This window comes from Sapajus apella, unplaced genomic scaffold (genome assembly GCF_009761245.1).
Source record: "Sapajus apella isolate SASKATOON/1434 unplaced genomic scaffold, GSC_monkey_1.0 scaffold39, whole genome shotgun sequence".
Taxonomy (NCBI): Eukaryota; Metazoa; Chordata; class Mammalia; order Primates; family Cebidae; genus Sapajus; species Sapajus apella.
The window spans coordinates 7,122,947-7,144,034 of NW_022436979.1; the positions used below are offsets into that span (position 1 = coordinate 7,122,947).

Here is a 21,088-nt window from a genome sequence, read left to right on the forward strand (position 1 = left end):
GAATTATTGATGATTCTGTTGGTGACTTTAATTTCCTATAAGGTTTTTAGGAAGATTTGGAAATCATTATGTGGTTTCACTGGGTTTGCCAGATGCGAAGGAGGATTAAGAATTAAACTGTTTGCTTGGCTTTGGTTGGTATTAGATTATAAAATACACTGTTATGTTGGAAACAAGAATCAAAGGATAGGCCTAAATAAGTACTTCCCTGGATTTAAAAAAAAAAAAAAGTGTTAACAGTGTGGTTTCCAGGGATTGATATTGGGAATGCTATTTTAAAATATTTTAAAGTGGATCGAGAAAGAGAAATTCTTAGCTCTTCTGGGTACTAAAGTAGGGTTGATTGGCACAAGCTGAAAGTTCATTCCAAAACATGATGTGAGTGGGCAGAAGAGGAGCAGATGTGACCTCATTTTCAATCAATTCAGCTTTTAAGCAGTTCCCCTTTCTCCACCTGATGAAATGCTGTGATTGTTCTTTTGAAGGGTCTGTTTAGTAGGGTTAATTTCTTATTTCTTATCCTACTAAGCCATTTGGTTTTTAAATGTATATTTCCTCTCTCCATGTGCATACATAATATATATGCATGTATAAATTATTCATGTGTTTAAAATTTTTCACAGATTTCATTTTACAATCTTTCTTTCATTACTTCGCTTTCATTTTTTTTTTCTCTTCACTTTCCCAATACCTTTCTTATTTTTAGACAGGTCATTTTTTAGGAATAATGTGGTAAGATGTTTCTTGTAAAATATTGACTATTTTATTAAAATACGTTGTGTAATTGATTATACATTATCTTTAGAACAAAAATCCTACTTAGGAGCTTTCTTTTTAGAATTCAGAAACTGCTTAGCCCTAAACATGGAGAGTTAAAATCTACTAGATCCTTTTATTATTTCTAAAATGTATCATTATCAGCCTTTTGCTCCTTGAGGGAGATGGGCTTTATAGCAGCATTGGTATGTCTTGTATTTATAGGCCTGTCTTGACATACGTGCTGAAATGATGGCATAAACTTTGACAAATACAGTTTTATCACCTTTTGAAATATACTACAATGTGATGTATATTGATCATTTAATATTCATGTTTGATTTTTTCAAGTTCAGTTCAAATCGGCTAAAGAGTTAATTAATGTTAAGTATTCACAATAAGAAAGATTTTTTAAAATCTGTAATGTATATGTATGATTCAGTTTATGAGCCAAAGCATGAATTTTTATAAGGTCTCTGAAAGAAAGAACTTATATGGATTTCATAAATATTTTCAAATTTCATGTGTTTCATAGACTTCTTCATTAGTTGTCTGCAATGATAACTTTGGTCTGGGCCAATTAAACAGTCTTAAGAATAAAAGTTTTTTTGTAAAACAATAATCAATTTGTTTATTTTTCTGTTGCAAAAATTAACCTGTATTTTGGTCCTTTAATTACTCACTTCTTTTTAAAATTTATTCCCACTTGAGTATTAACTGATATATTTCTGACCTGATTTAGCAGGAAACTGTTTGCAAGATAAATTGGCAAAGAGAACTAAGACTAACATCAGCAGATTTACTTTTTCATGTTTAAATAAAGTACTCATTTTCTATGAAGTGCCAACATGATTTATCCAAATCTGAAGAAGAGAAGAAACTAAAAAAAGGATTATTCAAATTTTAGATTTGTAGGGAAATAATGTTTTCACTTATCTCATTTGGATTCCCAAAATGCTAGCTTAAACCAAGCCAAGCAGTGGCATAAGATAATAGACTCAAAATCAGTTTATATTCCAGCAGGATAATAGATGAGCCACAGCTAGATGTTCTCAATTTACTCATCCATGAACAAACATGCACTGAGTACCCACTGTCTGCTAGGTTCTCAGGACATACAGTTAAATAATACACACCATCTGCCCTCAAAGAGCCCTCAGTCTGATTGGGGAGAAACACACAGATACTAAGGCAATACAAAGAACTATAATGTTAGAAACATTCACCGGTATGAAAGCAGAGTGCATCTGTGTAAATAAAACAAACAAAACAGGACCCAGGACCATGGGCGGAGGGCAGAGGTTCCCAGGAGCTGGTTCCTGAGTTTAAATGTGCTGGTTTGAACTATCGTGTGCTTAATGGTAATTTCATATTTATAAAACAGAGCATTAGATATTACAGTGTTAACACAAAGAAGGGTTTTGTGTGAAATCTCCATTTTTCCAGTAATAATTTTAACTTATATGTTGAAAATTGAAAGTTTTTATTTTGTAATTTACTCTGATGCCTTTAAAATATGCGATGCATCGTTATGGTTCTTTAAAAGTAAATTTAGCATAACTTTAATAAGTTTGGTCACCTACTTCAGTTTGCATGAGCTAAATTTTGTTCAAAATTGTACTATATACTTCTGAGTAAATATAATGGATTTGTTACCCATATTTACTAATATCACTGCCAAAACCACTTTTAAACTATACCTAATCACTGGAATAATCTAGTGTTCCGAAAGATCAAACTTATGACTTAGAAGATTTTATATTTCTGAAGTTTTTCTTATTAATATGGTATCTTATCTCTGACATACTTTAAATAAATACATATCATCTAAAGAAAGTTATACTTTTCCATTAAGATTGGGTTCTGGTAAAATAAAGGTAATATTTTTTGTCAGTTGAAGAGTAATTTTTCTAAAGCCTGAGTGAAAAGGTGCCTCCCCACCAAAAATTGTATTCACTCACAATGTCCAATAATATGAGATTAAATGTCAAATACTTACTAATGTGTCTACTTGAAATAGAGATGGCAGTAGAAATTGGACACTGGCTAATTTAAGACTAGGGATACTATCTGTGCATAATTATTATCCAAAGACAGAACATATGGGACTAATGTGTCAATATTTTTTATATACTAAATTGAAATAAGTGTGGTGGGAACAAAACTGTTTAACCCTTGTTTGGCTTCTTCAATGATTTTAAATGCTTAAAACAGTTCAAAGTTTTTCATGTTGAGATCCAGCTCCCCATCTTTCACCTGGAGAAAGAAGCTTTGTGGGGGTTTAGAAACAGGTGGGATAGCTGTGCATGCTTTGTCTTCTGTTTAAAAAGGGAATTTGGTTTCCAGAAGGGAAGGGACTACACTGGATGCTTGGAGCAGGCATGAGAACATGTAGATGGTTTTGGATAATCTTCATATGAGGTTATCTTAATAATTCAAAGAGCTGATTGGCAAAAAATAGTTGATTGGCCAGGCACGGTAGTTCACCCTCTGTAATACTAGCACTTTGGGACGCCGAGGTAGGTGGATTGCTTGAGCCCAGTACTTTAAGGCTAGCCTGGGCAACAACATGAGACCCCAGCTCTATTAAAAAAAAAAAAAAAGAAAAAAGAAAAAAAAATAGTTGATATTTTTCTACTGAGCGTGTAGTACTTTTGGTACATTTAATTTTCCCATTAAGTCAGGAAAATCACAAAATTATCCTAGTGATGTGGAAGAAATTGCGTTAAAACTGGGGGAAAAGAGTGTAAGACTTAAAACTTACCTTGTCTAGGTATTCTGTGATTGATAATTATTGTTCAGGATTCACAGAGATCTTTAGAAAAATACTGTGTCAGTGCAGATGGGGACTTCTTTTAAGAATTCCAAATGGCGTGCAGAAAAATCCAAAGATTCGTTAACAAGTTGCACAATTGTGAGATTTATTGGGAGACTCATATAATGTAATATTCCTTTTATTCAGATGATTAGGTGTTCAAAAATGTGATATAGACAACTTTTTAGGAAGATACCTTTGTTTTTGAAACAGGGTCATGCTCTGGTGCCCAGGCCGGAGTGCAGTGGTATAATCATAGGTCCGTGCAGCCTAGGAAAATACATATTTATTTCAATATTCTTCACTATAGTACAGGATAGATCTTATTATATACTGTATTTTATATTTTGATTAAAGGTGGGTGGCATTTAATTGGCTCAAAATGCCCCGTTAGAAACTGATAAAATCTTTGTAATAGGTGGCTAAAACTGCATCACTGACTTACACACTTGTAACAGCAGTTGCCTTAGTATATCGGAAGTCTTGAGAGAAAAATAAAAGATATAACTATTAGCTATTGTATAATAGGCAGTACTCCATTGTCGAGTCCCAGTGTTTCAATCCATAAAGTAAGATTGGGACAAATTGGTTTACTGTATAGTATTCAGCCTGGTTGCCCTGCTTATGTTTAATATACAGTAGTAGAGTTGCTGACCTAGATTTCTTTTAGTGGAACATTATGATGTCAACTATACTATTTCCTCTATTTTGTTACCCTTTGGTTTATATCATGGTTTGATACTTTAAAAAAAAAAAAAAAGACAAGAATAGGAATTCCTCTAAGCCAGTCTATTTCTTTGAGCAGATAATTCTTACCAGAATGTCATACTTTAAGCCACACCCAGAACTTATGTAGAATATTTCTATAAAGTTACCTGAAAGCATACTTTCTCCATTTTCAGTTCTGCCCTAGTTGCTAACAGAGGCATTGTCATTGGAAAGTGGCCTTCAATTTATTTCTAGTTTAGGGATATTAAAATATACTTGGAAATGGGCCCTTTTCTGTATGGATGACATCCTATATATTCAAGGACTGGTACGGTCTCTGTTTAATCTTGAGCTTACCCGTTTTAAGCCCTGATTAAGCACAGACAAATTCCTTGATCATGCCCAGCAGGGCCACAACTCCCAATGCAGTCATCGCTCAGTGCTCTAAAAGGAGCAAGACGTGGAGGTCTTCGGTCAGCAGGAAATGTCTAGTCCATCCAGCTGTAACTAAGCAGAGAGAAAGATGGATACTGAGGCTGGTGCACCCCACATTCCCACCCACATCCTGCCACGTATTGGTGAGAGTCTGGGGAGCCACAGCCTACTAGCATGCCTTGTTCCCTTTGAATTTCTGGAGCTTGTTTATTTTTACCACCTCCCTCTGTGCTTTCTGTGCCCATTCCTTCTGCTCCTTTTAGGTAAGTGCAGCCAGAGAAAGGATGCTGATATGATTTTTCTGATGAAAGGTGTTTTTGATCAAGAGAGTTAAAATCACAGAATGAAGTTTGGCTTGTTAGGCCTTTAAATTCTGTGGCTTATGAAGAATGATAACCAAATAGTGCGCATGTTGTTTAAGCAGTGACCCTTTCCTAAAGCTAAGTTGTCTTTTCTCAAGAGATCATGTGACTACATGAGCTCATGTTTAAAAGCTTAGTTTTCTAGGCTTCGCCTGTGATTTCAAATCCAAACAAACCTATGTTCCTGTCATTTGCTCTAAAGACCATTTTTTCTAAATCCCTGTGGATCTCTACCAAGGCATGACCATCTTGCAAAAATATTACATATAAGTAGGATTTGGGGATAAGAAGGGGCACTTTGTAAGTTGTAAGGTGGATAGTGACTAGCCTGACTTTATTTCTGGTAATCCATATCGCCATCTGGTGATAAGTGACTATATTATTCAGTCCATTTCCATCTTTATGAACATATTGATCTTGGAAAATTATCTACTCATCCTCTTTTCCATTTCTATGCAATAGTGATTCATTGGTTTGGGCTGTAGAGTGGATCAGCTGGTGTTTACAAAGGCACCGTAGTACCAGTGAGTCACAGAGGCATCTACTGATTCTCATTCACTCTCAGAAAGGAGGAGTATGTAGTTTTTCTCCTCAGGGAAGGTAACTATTACACCACTTTATAACCATTGTTTGAATCATATAATATTAAGATTTGATGTGAATATATTCTTAGTTGACTTGGGGTTAGACAGATAATTCTTGTATTTGGTTTTGCCTTCAGATTTAATGACATGCAGCCTTTGAGAAGTAAGCAAATTCAACTTTTCTGGTGCTATTATATAGCATTATGAAAAGTACAGTGCCGTGTAGGGAATATAGAGCTATGTTCTTGGTGAATTCATAAGGTATTGCCTGTAAGGATCTTTCTGATCTAAGCCTGGCTCTCGCATTTTATACTTTCCATTTTTTATCTTCCCTTTTCTTCTCAGGCTCTGTCTTGCCACCAAAGCAGAAATTTTAGCATTCATTCATTTATTTTGTGAGTACTGATTGAGGAATTATGTGCCAGTATAAGTGTTGGGCATGCAGTGATGCGTACGATGGACAAAACCTCCACATTTTCACAGAACTTACAGTCTAGTGCAGGGATTGGGGGGCCAAATCCAGCTCAACACTTGTCTTTGTAAATTCAGGTTTGTGGAACACAGCCATACCCATTCCTTTACATATTGTCTATGGCTGCTCTTGCACTGCAGAGGCAGACTTGAATAATTACCACAGAGACCCTGTGGTCTGCAAAGCCAAACATGTTTACTACTTAACTCTGTGAAGAAAAAGCTGACTCCCGTCTCATGGATAGTGATGGAGACATTTCATAAATGCAGTCTAGAGCCGGAAAAGCCTTGCTATCCCTCTTGAGGAGTGTATATTCTCCAGAGGGCAGTGGGCTACTGCTGGAATATTGTAAGTAGGGAAAGAAACATGTTGATACATGAAATTTAGAAAAGTCCCTATGGCTGCTGTGTAGGAAGTGCATGTATCAGGGTGAGAAGCACTAGGTCATAATGATTAAGAGTATGGACTCTTGAGCCAGATAATTTGGATTGAAATGTTGACTCTACTACATACTGATACTAATCTCGGGTAACCTCCCTGTCAGGCATCCTGTCTGTAAAATAGACATGGCAATCATAGTACCTAACTTATGGGATTGAATAAGTTAATATATGTGAAGCTCTTAGGGCACAGTGTTTACCATCATCACTGTTATTCCTATTGTAATCTTGTTTGGAGGTGAGGGTGCCTAAATTAAGGCAGTGGCAGTGAGGATGATAGAAAGAAGTGGCCAGATTGAGGCTCTACACAGGTGATAGAATTGACAGAAATTTATAATTAATTGGATGTCAGAAGAGTAGATAAAAGAGAATAAGAAGTTGAGGATGAATTGCAGGTTTTGGATTTCATCGGTTGAGTGAATGGTGGTTCCAGTCCCTGAAGTAAGGAAGACAGTAAGTGAAACAGGCTTGTGATGTGAGGTGAATGACAAGTTCAATTTTTGCCATGTTAAAGTTAGAGAGATATGAATAGCAATGTTCAGGAAGCAGTTGCTTGTGAGGTTTAGAGATCAGAAAGGTGATATGGGCTGGCAAAATGGATGCTGCAATACTCACTGTAAAACTGATCAGTGAGCTTGGAAGAGAATGAAATAACCCAGAATGAGGATGGAATGACAAATAGACTAATAACAGAATCCTAAAGAACACCAACAGTATAAGATTAGACAAAGAACCATTAAGTCAAAAAAAAAAAAAAAGAAAGAAAAAAGACCAAAACAACTTTTAGTGGAAAACAAACATGGATTTTTGATCCATGAAATTTTTTTTTTTTTTTTTTTTTTTTTGAGACGGAGTTTTGCTCTTGTTACCCAGTCTGGAGTGCAATGGCGCGATCTTGGCTCACCGCAACCTCCGCCTCCTGGGTTCAGGCAATTCTCCTACCTCAGCCTCCTGAGTAGCTGGGATTACAGGCATGCACCACCATGCCCAGCTAATTTTTTGTATTTTTAGTAGAGACGGGGTTTCACCGTGTTGACCAGGATGGTCTCGATCTCTTGACCTCATGATCCACCCGCCTCGGCCTCCCAAAGTGCTGGGATTACAGGCGTGAGCCACCGCGCCCGGCCTGATCCATGAAATTTTAACATCCATTAAAATTTCTCTTGTTGAAACGGGTGAATTTGAAAAATATTTAAATTGGCAATTTTGGTATTAGCATAGGGCAACCTAAACTATAGTGTGTATTTCACAATTTGATTTCCTGTACTGTCATATTCTATATTCTGCTAATAGACAGTTTCCTCTCTATGGAACATTAGATAATTTAGTAGATGCTATGGTTATGGATGCTGGTGTTGTATGAGCTGTTCAAACGACTCTTCTGTATTTAATAAAATTTTCTTACGTCCCTGTTTACCAATTCACTTGAGGCTATGATATGAAAAATTGAAGTGGAGGACAATATCTCTCTCCTTTTTGTATTTTACTTGTTTCAGCATCAACAACTTGGGACCAGTTTGTTACACATTTTATAATGATATCTCTATATTAATTTACTTACAATACTAACATAAGTAAGTATAATTTTGGAAAGAGCCAGGAGATAAATTGGAGAAACAAACACGTTTTCCATCATCAGAATCACCCCTTCTCTGTTACAGTCATGCTTGCCTTACACATTTCTTAGAACTAGTTAATTCCCAAGACAGTCTTCAGTCATTCCTGAATATGAGTTCCAGCAAAATAGCCTTCTACTAGGGCTCATAGGTTAGGCTCAAGCTAAGTCCCTGAGGTGTGGCAATCAGAAGGCTGATCCAGAGGCTTTCTCAACCCTGAACCACACATGCCTGAGGAAAGGCATCACATTTATACAATCAGGCTATGTTGCCTTTTTTATTTCTGGGGGAACTTGTGAAAAACTTTAAAATGGTCCCAAAAGATGACTGTCTAACTCAACTTTCCAGCTTATCTCACCCTTTCCTATTTTACAGTCCTGTAAATTACAGAAAACTGAGAGTGATACAAAGGACTCTTGTCCATTGAAATGGACATTGTTCTTGTGGAATGCGATTGATTATTGCCCTATGCAGAGTGACCAATTTAACCAGATTTGCATCTATGTGTAAATTCTTTGCCATGTTCTTGATGTTTATGTTTGTCCTTTTGATTTATCTTTGAACCAGTTGTAACATCTTACAGGTTCCTTTTTTAATGAGTTAGTTAAAATCTATACCCCGTCTTTTAAAAAAATTATCTTGTTGTGTATACACATGTACGTTTATACCTGCATATCACATCTCTAGAAAAATTCACAAAAAGTTGATAGCTGTAATTGCCTCTGCAGAAGGAAAAGCAGGAAAGCTTTCTTTTCACTACATGCCCTTTTGAATATTTTGAATTTTGTATCATATGTCTATATTACCTAAACAAATGGAAAATTTAAAAAAAATTATTTTTGAACTCTTGAAAGTCAATTCTTAGCCAGCCCTTACCTACTAACTTCACATCTGAAATAACTGACTTTCTATAAAGATTTTTGCCTCTAAATCAAATACTAATAGAGAGCAGCCTACACATCCACATCATACTTAGAGCCTTACTTTTATATTTTTTAAGACAAACTGTTAAACTTTACTTTTCAAGTTAGCACTAACCCTATAGAAAGATTTTGGTCGGGTGCTGCTAATGCTACAGCTAATCTATTGGGGAATTGCACAGTCTTAGTGTAGAAGGAAGTCGCAGGCCCATCAGCCTGTTTTGCAGTTGTTCTGTGTGCACCTTGCCTCTTCCCCAGCTGTGTCCTCTGTAATCTTCTTGTCTAATTACAACAAGTAGCCCTCCCATTAAGCCAGTGATTCTCAGGCTTAGATGTATATTAAAGTCACAGGGGTGCTTTTAAAAATCCAAATACTTAGACCAATTAAATCACAATGTCTGAGGATAAGACACAGACATTGGCATTTTTCAAAGCCATCAAGGTGATGCCAATGAGAGAATGGTACTGGCTTAGGAAAAAAACCTAACGTAAAATAACCTCAGAAGCAAAAGTACTGAGGATACCTTTGGGGAAGATGTGCATAGGTGATGAAGACAATCCAAACAGGAAAGAGAGGCACCCTTTACTAGGAATGAATATCCTTGTACAGAGAATGTTTTGATGCATGCTGCTTCTAAAATGGGGCAGACTAGGTATAGGGAAGTGGTTTAAAAGCCCAAGCTGACTAAGTTACAGATATTAGCTTTTTATATACTTCTGAATTCAGATAAACTCTCAGTGAGTGAAAAATACCAAATTTGGACTCTGCATATCCCCGTCTTGTTCCTCTGCCATTTGGGGCACTGAGCCAGCCTGCTGACAGTGACATACATCTAATACCACTGCCACCATATGGTTGTGCTACTGACAAAAGGTTATATTTATCACACATGGGACAACTGGGAAAACCACATACTGTACAAACATGACCTATTAAGCATCTGTTTTAATCAAAGATTCTAGAACTTCTTTGCTCTAACCCTTAAAAATATGCTTTATGAAGAGGTCTTTGATAGGTAGGTTTGCAAAGGCAGAAGTAAAAATGCATCCCTTCATTAATTTTGCAACAGTAAGGTGAGGAGGTAGCCTATTTCTTGTTATTTCCTCTGTACCCTGAAAGATATCTTCTGATGGGAAGCCCTGAAAATGGCACGCTTGTATTCCACACCTGAACTGTTTTATTGTTGCCTCACCGTTTTTTAAACCTGAAAATTGGTCTCATGAACTCTACTGTGGTGGTTTGCCTTCATGTTCTCATTGTATGTCCCCTCCCTTTTGTATAGGAAGACAGAGATGTCAATGACCCCATGTCCAACCGAGGAGGCAATGGACTAGCTCTTGGGGAGGACAGATTCAAACCTGTGGTACCATGGCCTCATGTTGAAGGAGTAGAAGTGGACTTAGAGTCTATTAGAAGAAAAAACAAGGCCAAAAATGAACAAGAGCACCATGCTGGAGGAGATTCCCAGAAAGATATCATGCAGAGGCAGTATCTCACATTTAAGCCTCAGACATTCACCTACCGTGATCCTGTGCTTCGCCCAGGGATCCTTGGTAACTTTGAACCCAAAGAACCTGAGCCTCCTGGAGTGGTTGGTGGCCCTGGAGAGAAAGCCAAGCCATTGGTTTTGGGACCAGAATTCAAACATGCAGTTCAAGCCAGCATTAAAGAGTTTGGATTTAACATGGTGGCAAGTGACATGATCTCACTGGACCGCAGCGTCAATGACTTACGCCAAGAAGAGTAAGCACATATCCTCTTCTTTCTAAAATTGGGGCAACTATTGTTTTGATAGGTTTTTAGGCTTAGTTAGATTGTTAGAATGGAGAAATTATTGATGCCTTTATTTCAAGGAAATAAGAGGATCTTTGAACAGCAAAATGGCCAGAAGGAGGCGACCCCTCCATTTTTGCCATCGTATTGAAGGCAGACCTTATAAAATTCTGGGGTCCTTTACATCAGTGCTATTCAAAATATGGTCTCCAGAGTGGGACTGGTCTATGAATTTTTTGTTACCAGTCCACAGTGAGAAAATGAGTTTGCACCAAGATGTAAGTCAATTACACTATTAAATACATTGTTTAGTTCAACTGACAGTTTTTTAATAGCAAAACTTCCTTGATGTGTTGATTTTCATTCTGGAGCAAGTGCCTTATCTTGTTGTGGAACAATAGCAAACAGTAACAGTGCTCTGGGTGTCTCATATAATTAACTAGATTTATGTTTCCTTTAATTTTTTTCCTCACTACTGAAACTGGGCATTGAAACACTTGACTATATGCAAAAGGAATACTCAGATAGATAAAACTGTGGCCTAGAATTTCCAATTCTTTTCACATAGTATGATTTCAAAATGAAAGATTTTCAGCTGTTAACTTTTGATGGATGGTGATTATTGAATGAACTCAAAGCTTTTCTCTTTCAGTTTATTCAATAACTGGTTCTACCATTGAAGGATCTCCATAGCTTTCATTAATGTAGTTGCAAATTTAATTTACTGCTACTAGAAAACATTCAACATGTATTCCTGATAATGTATTGTTAGCATAATCTTCATTTTTAAAAGGTTAATACAGCAGGTGCTCACACCCCCATACCTATTTACCTACACGTGTGCGTGTATACACACACACACACACACACACTCTCTCACACACACATACACATACACATACACCTACACCTATTCACCAGCATTGTTTATGACCACTAAGTAAAGTCCTGTGTCCAATATAATGCCATTCAGTAGATTTTGAGAATTCCTGTACATTTACTAGTAAAAGTGAGAAGAGATGAGTGAGCTATGAAGAGTAGGAGTGGAAGTACAGCACTGTGGTGGTAAGAGATACAACCTCTTAGACAGAGAAGAGTCAGAGCATCTTACAGGGCTGTAAAGGAAGAGTCTTGGAGTAATTTATTCCCAGTAGAGACTTGCCTAGTCATAGATAGCATTGCCAGATTTAGCAAATAAAAATACAAGATGCCCAATTAAATTTGAATTTCAGATAAATGGTGAAAAAATTTTGTGTATGTTCCAAATATTGTATGGGATATACTTTAAAATTTTTGAAATTGGATTTCCCTGAAATCCAATTTTTTTTTTTTTTTTGAGACAGAGTCTCAGTCTGTTGCCCAGGCTGCAGTGCAGTGGCATGATTTTTGCTCACTGCAACCTCCACCTCCCAGGTTCAAGTAGTTCTCCTGCCTCAGCCTCCTGAGTAGCTGGGATTACAGGCACATGCCATCACCCCTGACTAATTTTTGTATTTTTAGTAGAGACAGGGTTTCACCCTGATGGTTAGGCTGGTCTGGAACTCCTGACGTCGTGATCTGCCCGCCTTGGACTCCCAAAGTGCTGGGATTACAGGCGTGAGCTACCACACCCAGCTACCTGAAACCCAATTTTAACTGGGTGTCCTGTGTTTTATCTGGTAATCTTAGGAGATGAGGATGGTTGCTAAAGAGTTAGAGCAGCCATGTGAGGACCCTTTAGGACCCCTAACAGGATCTGCAGTCCCTCATCTAAAGTGTGTCTCAGTTATCTTCAATGTAGCACTCAGATCTCTCATCTCTGTTACAGAGGTGCTTTGAAAAATGACTGGTGGCATTCGCATCACTGTAATGGGGGAGAAGGGAAGGGAGTCTAACATTTAGTGACTTTCTGCTGCAGGCCAGGACTTAGTATAAGTTACCCTATTCTCATAACCAAACTGTGAGAGAGTTCTTAGCCATATGTATAAAGTCAAGTCATCTGAGGCTCAGAGTTGTGACTTCTTTGCATTTACCCAGAAGAATGGCAAAACTGTGAGTCACCCCTAGGTGATTTGGTGTGAAAGCCCCTTCGTTTCCATTACCACACACCTGAGGCACATCTCTCTCTGGGTAGTGTACCTCAGTGCAGATATTACAATCAGAGGGTGAGCTTAGCAGTGTGGAAACAGATTTTAGCACATGAGCTGTTTATTTAAAAATATGTCACTTAAAACACCAATATAAATATAGCTAACTTTTTAATACAAGAAATAGGTTAAGGAAATTAAATGATGTACAAGGCTTAAAGCAGTGCACAGGATTTAGAGACATCCTCTGTGCTTCCCTCCCCTTCACCCCTCACATCCAGTCCATCAGCAAGGCCTCTTGGTTCTATCACCAAAGTGTAGCCCAGATCACTTCTGAGGTCTCCTTCTTTCCTTTCCTCTGCCTCCAACTGAGGCCATGCAACCATTGTCTCCTGGAATCCTGCAGAAGTCTCCTTACTGGACTTACCATTTCTGCTCTGCCTCTTACTGCCTATTATTCAGACAGATAAATCAATGTGGTCTTTTAGAAACCCAAATCTTAAAACCGTTCTGTGCCTTCCCATTGCTCTTAAAACCCAAACTCCTAACGTGCAGGAGCCCCCATGCTGTGGCCCTTACCTACCTTGCAGACCTACTGTACTTCTTGCCCACCTAGTCCAGCTGTGCTGGCCTGCCTCAAGTCCTCTGCATATGCTCTTCCCTCCTCCACAAGTGCTTGTTCCCTTCATCCCATGACTGGCTGGCTCCTTCCCATCCTTTAGGCCTCACTTGCCCTTCTCTAACCATGCTATCTAATTTGCTAAGGCCCCACTTGATTCTCTGTTACTTCTCTCTAACCATTTTGTTCATAGTATGTATCAAATTTTATAATTAGATATTGGTTTATTAAGTTGTTTATTGGCTGTCTTTCTCGTTAGGTGTTAGGTTCCTAAGAGCAAAAACTATGCCCATTTGTATACCTAGTAACTGACAAGTAGGAACTCAGTAGTACCCAGTTGGTAAATGTCTGTCGATAATGAATGTATGAATGAAATCAGCCAGGGTTCAAACCTTGATGCAAAGATGTAAGATCTTTGACCAGTTATTTATTCTCTCTAACCCTCATTTGCCCAAACCTTCAAACAGATCTAACAATACCAATCTCTCAGGATTGGGATTAGAATTGAATGACATAATTGACTACAAAAAGTCTTTTATTAGCCTGTTTGTTAGAATCCTAAGTAGTATTAGCTGTTTTTACTGCTATGGTATTTTCTTCATTACCTTGTTGTCAACATTTGAATGTTTTCATTTGCTGTTTAACTTTGATAGGCTCTGTTGATTTTTGGAAAACATAAATATCACACATTGCCTTATCTACATCCTCTTACTTCTGCTAGTACCTTCCAGGATGCCAAAGCCTTCATCTCCATTGAAAATTTCAGCCACACTGATTTCCATGGGAACCGCACAGCTCTGAGTCCTCCTTGCACTCCGCAGTTTCCATCCTGTCTCTTTTCTTTCCTTCTTCCATGCTTTGCATAGCCACTTATGTCCCATGTTCTTTCCTCTGGCACAACTGGAGCAGTGCCTAAAAGTAGGACTTTGCATGTTTTTGTGTATTATTTCCGTAAATATTGTGTCTCCAATAAAATTCAAAGGCCCAAATCTATTTTAGTAAATATTCCTAAGCCTCTCTTTGAAACGCTATACTAGTGATAAAAGTCATTTTTTAATATTTCAAAATGCTCAAATATAATAAATCCCAGAAACTTTTTTTAACTGAATCCAAATTATTTTTTAAACTGGATTCTTGCTCACATTTCAGAAAAAATGAGATAGACTTCATTCCTTTTTTGAACACTTACAATTCAATGTAGAGTATAACAAATAATTTTCTAAGCAAAATTATTTATAATTTAGAATGTGAACAATCTTCGGAATTTTTTACTAAAATAAAAACCAACCATGAATAAAAGTCCCCTAAGTGTTGTATATTACCTAATATGCATATTAGCACTTTTCTACTTTTACTGGCAACATATTGAAAACATACTGTACATCCATATTGTACACATGAGAATGCACCCTTCCTCATCCTCAGCCCTCATGGGGAATGTGCTTGGAGCCCCTCAAAAGCTGGCTTGGTGTGGCTGGCTTTTTGCTGCTTCAGAACACAGGCCCTAACAGACTTGTTCTCCCGCCTCTGTCTGTCATAGAAATGAGGCACCTGCAAAGCTTAGAGACCAACCTTGGGCCTTTTGTCCAGCTGTGACATCTGACACCGCGGTTAGCTTGTCGATTCTTGCGACTGTTTTGTAGTCTTTGTAGATGAATACTCTCTTCCCTAGAAGCAGGAGAGAACTGCCCAGCTGCTGGCATGACTCACACTTCTGTATATGATAGCTTTGAATTACATTCACTGACTAGTTTATTGGCTGTTGATTGCTTGTTAAAAGGGTGAGTAACAGTATTTTGAGTGAACTGGAGGCCTACTTCTTTTTTGAAGACTTGAGCCAAGAATGACTTCACCTGCCTTCACACTTTTTTTCTATAAAGTACAAATATGATTTTCTTCACAGTTCAACAGATATTGAGTATGTCTAATATGTAATGCACTGTCCCTGCCTTCAAGAGGCTCACCATCTACCACTAGGGAGAAAGGAAAGAATGCCATCATATAAGGCAGAATATAAGAACCATCAAAAGGTGTGAGCTTTCAGTAATGTGGTTTAGAGGAATGAGAGGTCAAGTTACAGGGGAGTCAGAAAAGGATACTTTGCCAGGCATGGCGGCTCATGCCTGTAATTCCAGCACTTTGGGAGGCTGAGGTGGCCTGATTGCATGAGTCTAGGAGTTGGAGACCAACCTGGGCAACATGGTAAAACTCATTTTTTCTGTACCAAAAATATAGAAAAATCAGCTGGGCATGGTGGTGCATGCCTGTGGTCCCATCTACTTGGGAGGCTGAAGTGAGAGGATCCCTTGAGTCTAGGAGGCAGAGGTTGTTGTGAGCCAAGATCATGCCACTGTACTCCAGCCTAGTGATAGAGTGAGAGCCCATCTCAAAAAAAAAAAAAAAGAAAAGAAAAGAAAAACAAATAAAAGGATGGTTGAGGAGACACTGGGGAAGACCCTGAAGGATAAGTAGAGTATCCTTAGGAAGAGGGCACAAAGATAGAAGACATGAACAAGTAGTGCAGTTTACTTGGATCTGGAAGTATGTTAGAGAAATACAGCTGGGAAGATAGTAGGGCATTGGAAGATTACATGCCATTCACAGAGTCTACACTGAATCTGGTATTTGGGAATACCCACTGAAGGTTTATAAAGAGAACTTTGGGTATTTTTAACTAGCAGAGGTGTTAGAGTAGATTAGGGGGTAGAAATTCGTTAGAGGGTTACTGACATTCAAGTGGGAACTCCAGTGGAGGTTATATAGAATTAGAAAAAGGGGATTCAATGTAAGAGAACAAAAGAGTTAGAAGCAGTAGGCCTTGGCAGGTGATGGAGTGGAAGGGGAAATCAAAGATAAATTCAAGGCTTTGAAGCTCGGTAACACAAAGAGGAGTGTGCCATTAACAGAAAGAGGGTGGTTAGGATAAAACAAGCTACCCTGCCCAAAGCTCATTTACCTAAACTAGTCTCTTCCCTGGTTTCGATGAACTCATACAGAGCCAGTCAGGAAGAGGAGCCTGTTTATGGGAAGAAGTAGAAAATTCTATTTGTGGATAGGGTAGATTTTCTTCTGATAAAGTTTGGGATTTTATTTCCTTTTACTGTGAACTGCTGATGCAAACACTTGGAAATTATTCTTATCCCTTTTTTCTGCCCAACAAGGCAGACAATCAGAGGTATTTTGATTCAAACAAATGAATTAAATATTTTGACTCATTGTGTGAATTCATCTGCTTCTAATATTTAACCTTTTCTCCCACCTACACACCTTTTGCATTTCTGTTTTGTAGAAAGCTATCTTAGTTGCAATTACAAAGTGAGATGATAGATGTAAAAGTGCTTTGAAAATTCTAAGAGCTATGCACATGTTAATAGATTAATTGTTAATATCTTTCTTAAGCTTTTCAATGGGAAATAGAGATTTTTTTAAAAAAGACATTTTACATTTACACTCATGCCTTATATACCCGATAATTCTCCTCTTACCTGAGTCCAAAATAAATATTGATTCTTATGCTGTAATTTTATCTAAGATGAATTGTATTTGTAAGGTTTTCTTATTCTCTATCCATGTAAAAGGTTCTCTTTGATATTTGCCAAGCTATTTAGAATGTAGTGCTATACTTTAAAAATTTATATTTTTAAAACATTGATTTAGTTGAAATGCGATAGCTTTCCTTTTAATTTGTTTTTATACATTTTGATCCGTAGATTTCAGCTAGAGCTAAAACCTTAAAGCTACTCACAAAACATTAAGACAAATATTTAGAATATATAGAAATCATACATACACATACATATGTGACTCATGTATATGCATAGGTATTTGTACTTTGCCCCAGTTTCTGTTTTTAGAATATGTGGTGGTTCTATATGACCATCCAAACTACATTGGTGACAATTTTTCACACATAATCCCTTTTATTCATAGATTGCCCAAAATATATTGCATTTTTTAGACTACAGTTTGGCAACTTTAGGTCCAATGTTCAGAAAACACATTTGAAAGTGGTTTCAGATGACCCAAGATGGACATGTTGCTTACTGGCCTGAAAATTTTTACTCTTGGAAACTAGAGTACTTTGTGAATTCAGGGGTTCTCCAGATTTACTTTAAAATAAGTCCTTGTGTGTTGATGCCTACTTCTTCACACACATATGAACACAAAAACATATATTCATTGCATGTTGGAAGTTTCTCAATTATGCAGAGTTGATTTTTGTTTTAGGTTCTGGCTAACAACAGATGTATTTAGGCAAACTGAAATTTTTTAAAAAAACAAGAGGTAACTTACATCTCCCCCATTTCCACAGCAGTTTAGGGAGGTACCATATTTATTTCAGTGAGGCTACAGAAACTGGAAATTGAGGTAATTTGTTTCTTTAAATCTCCATTAGCAGAGTAGCAGCAATCTTGAATCCCCCCTCCCTGAAGCACCGTCTTTCCCTTGATAGGTTCTAGCTGGCTCCTTTCCCTTGGTGGAAACGTCCTTCTACTGCCCAGACCTCATTTGGTTGATGAAAGGGCCTTCTCACTCTCTGGTTATTGTCCAAGTTGCTCTATTGACAGAAGATTTATCTTCATTTTCTCTCCCTTCATCCTACTAACTCTGCCACCAATGTTACAAATCACAAAGTATGCCTGATAAAAAGTTATAAACTCACATTGCATTTATTGTATTTTCACAGCCCTCTACCCCCAACTAGGAATTTAGAGTAAGTTTCCTGAAGACTAGTTTGAAAAATATTTATGTGGCACCACTAGATATCCCGTAACATCCCACTCCAGTGATAGACGGTTTCAGGAAACCCCAACTCTATTTTTCTCTTCAGAATAAGTCTCTTGCCCATTGGAAACACTAACACAGAGATCAAGGGATGTTTTTTATACTCCTTCCTCCTAGAGCATCTTGATGTTTGAGCTAACAGTCTGTTCAAGGTATTTAGTCATTGTTCTCTGCCAAAAGGTTATCAGTTCCTTCCGAAAGACAGCCTGTGCCAGTAGACCCAGACATGCTAGAGTGCAATGCAGATGGCCAAGCACACGCCCCTAACTCTCAGTGGGTCAGCATGGTCACCTCTGGTAATCTAACCCAGACTGTTCCAGAACCATTAGATACAGACTGTTTACTACAATATGCATTTATTTTGATGCATATTGGCTCTTGTGTGTTTGGTAAATAGAGGAATGGTATCAATTCAGTGTGGAAGTCTTGGTGGTTCACAGATTTCCTTACAAAGATCTTAATGGGAAAAAATTATCTTCTGCAGAGGTGTTTTTCTTTAAAGAAAGGGGAGTTTAGTGGTTTTAAGGCCCACTGTACTTGCTGCTCTATTCAGCTGTCTGAAGAAAGCTGCACGTGCATCCAAGGAAACTGAGAAGGAAATTGATTGATGAAGTAGCTGTCCTTCAATCATACTTTTAATTTTGGTGAAATTGCTCTGTATTGAAAATGAATGTCTCTGAAGACCTACAAAAAGAAAACACACACCTATGGGTTTTAGGTTTGCAAGGGATGGACTGTGATATGAAATTTTAAAAGTGCCAATTTTAACTGTGCCGATTGATTTTTGCTTTCCTTAGAGCTCTGGTCTCAAAGTTCCTTAAGTCTTGAGTGGTCTGGTCTATCCCTATTTTTTTTCCTTAAGTCTCATTGCTCTTGCTTTTTCTTTTTCTTTTCTTTTCTCTCTCCTGCCTTCCTGCCTTCTTCCTGCCTTCCTCCCTCTCTGCCTCCCTCTCTCCCTCTCTTTTTCTCTTTCTCTTCTTTCTTTCTTTCACATGATCTTGCAAAACAGAGTTTACTAGGACTATATATATGAAGCAGAAATGCCCAGAGAGCAAGCCAAAAATCAGGAAAAAGGCTCTAGAAAAAGATTTGAGAATCTGAACTCCACATTCTTAAGACTCTGGAGATGAACACTTTAAAGGAAAGTGTTGTGGTCTTCAGTAGGATCTACTTTATCTTTTGTGAGGCAGGAGCTCCCTCCAGAGTCCAAATACAGTAAGCTGCAGGCCTGCTGGAGTGGGTCCCCATCCAAGGAAGGTATTTAAGGCTGGTTTCTTCTCCCAGTGAGATGGAACTGGGGAAAGGGCATTAAAGGAGGACCGAGAAACTCTCTTGAAAGCTTCCATTGAAGTCTGTTTAAACACAACTACTTAGGAAAGCAGCCTTGGGTATTCTTATTTAAAGCAAATATGATGAAGAATCGGTCTATCTTCTGAGCAGACAATAATGTAACCTAGACTAGAGTTTGGCTGGTTCTTGACCTCATGCCTTCTGTCATTGTGGCACTAGTCTCTGGCTTCAGAGTCATATGCCCGATGTGGAGGCTGATGAGAGGAAGGGCTGAAATTAACAGTGTACTAAGAGTGTGCACCAAGAGACATAGAATGGCCCAGAAAGGCAGGGTTCGTCCCTAGTGTACTTATTTACACTTGTTTATATGGTTTACAGGGATACTTCTCGATCGCTTCAAATGAGGCTAAGCTGTGTCTTCCACTTCCGCGTAATTAACTGTCTTGCTGTGACTGCCGCTTTCCTTATCTCTCTGTTGCAGCAGCTGATGGAGACAGAGGGGCCTCAGTCAGTGACAGTAAGGGTCAGCAGCATCACTGTCCCTTTGTTACATCTGTATGTCTAGCAGTCTGCTAGGTTTCTAAATACACTATCTTCTATGCTTATAACTATACTGAGATAGATAATATGTTTTCAATTTCAGTATATTTTTGGATGATGAAAGTGAGGCCTCAGAGAAGTAGAAAATTTGCAGGTCACGTAACTCAAAGATGGAGATCCTGGGACTCAAATTTTGGCATATATATCCATTGCCTTGTTGAGGATGCTAATGGCCAAGAGGTTGTTTTCCAGTTTGCTATAGGACGTTAACTTTTTTTCACAGAGAAAGTTAGAAAAAGGTAAAAGGCAAAGGTTTAGTGTGTCAGAATTGCAGAATTTTTTTCCTGCCTCCTGACAGGGTTTCACAATCTTGGCACTGCTGACATTTGGACTGGATAATTCTTTGTTGTAAGGGCTGTCCTGTACATTGTAGGATGTTTAGCAGCATCTGTGGCATCTGCCCACTAGAATGCCAGGAACACACACACCCGCTTCCACATCCCTAGTTGTGACAGCCAGTTCTCCAGATCTAGCCACATGCCCCCTGGAGGACAAAAACACCCCTGATTTAATATCACTGCTGTAAAGGGTCAATTGAGGTAATGTGTGGGAGGAGGGAGTGTCACAATGAAAATATAGAGATGGATTGATAAGATTAAGAGGAAGCATTGGAACAGACCGATAGAATGGGACACATAGGAAAACTTTGTCCTATGTTAAGATGCAGATAGTTTTTAGATTAGACGAGGGTTTCAGGAATGGTCTCAGTCTCCGTCGTGGCAGATCTGAATGTTGTTGGTGTTAGTATAGTAATCATTCATAGATGCATTTATAACTCCTTCTTTCTTTCCTTTTTCTTTTTGTTAAATAACAAATACCAGGATTGGAGTGGCGGGAACCACCCTT

General features: G+C 38.1%; 1 protein-coding gene across 4 annotated transcripts in view; it reads left to right on the top strand.

The window, feature by feature from the left end:
- GALNT7 (polypeptide N-acetylgalactosaminyltransferase 7) overlaps nucleotides 1–21,088 on the top strand; it is a 156,086-nt gene that overhangs the window by 75,087 nt on the left and 59,911 nt on the right. For all 4 annotated transcript variants that reach the window (XM_032298663.1, XM_032298662.1, XM_032298665.1 and 1 more), the window contains exon 2: nucleotides 10,392–10,852. In XM_032298663.1, coding sequence (XP_032154554.1) covers nucleotides 10,392–10,852 — 461 coding nt within the window. The remainder of the gene's footprint in view (nucleotides 1–10,391; nucleotides 10,853–21,088) is intronic.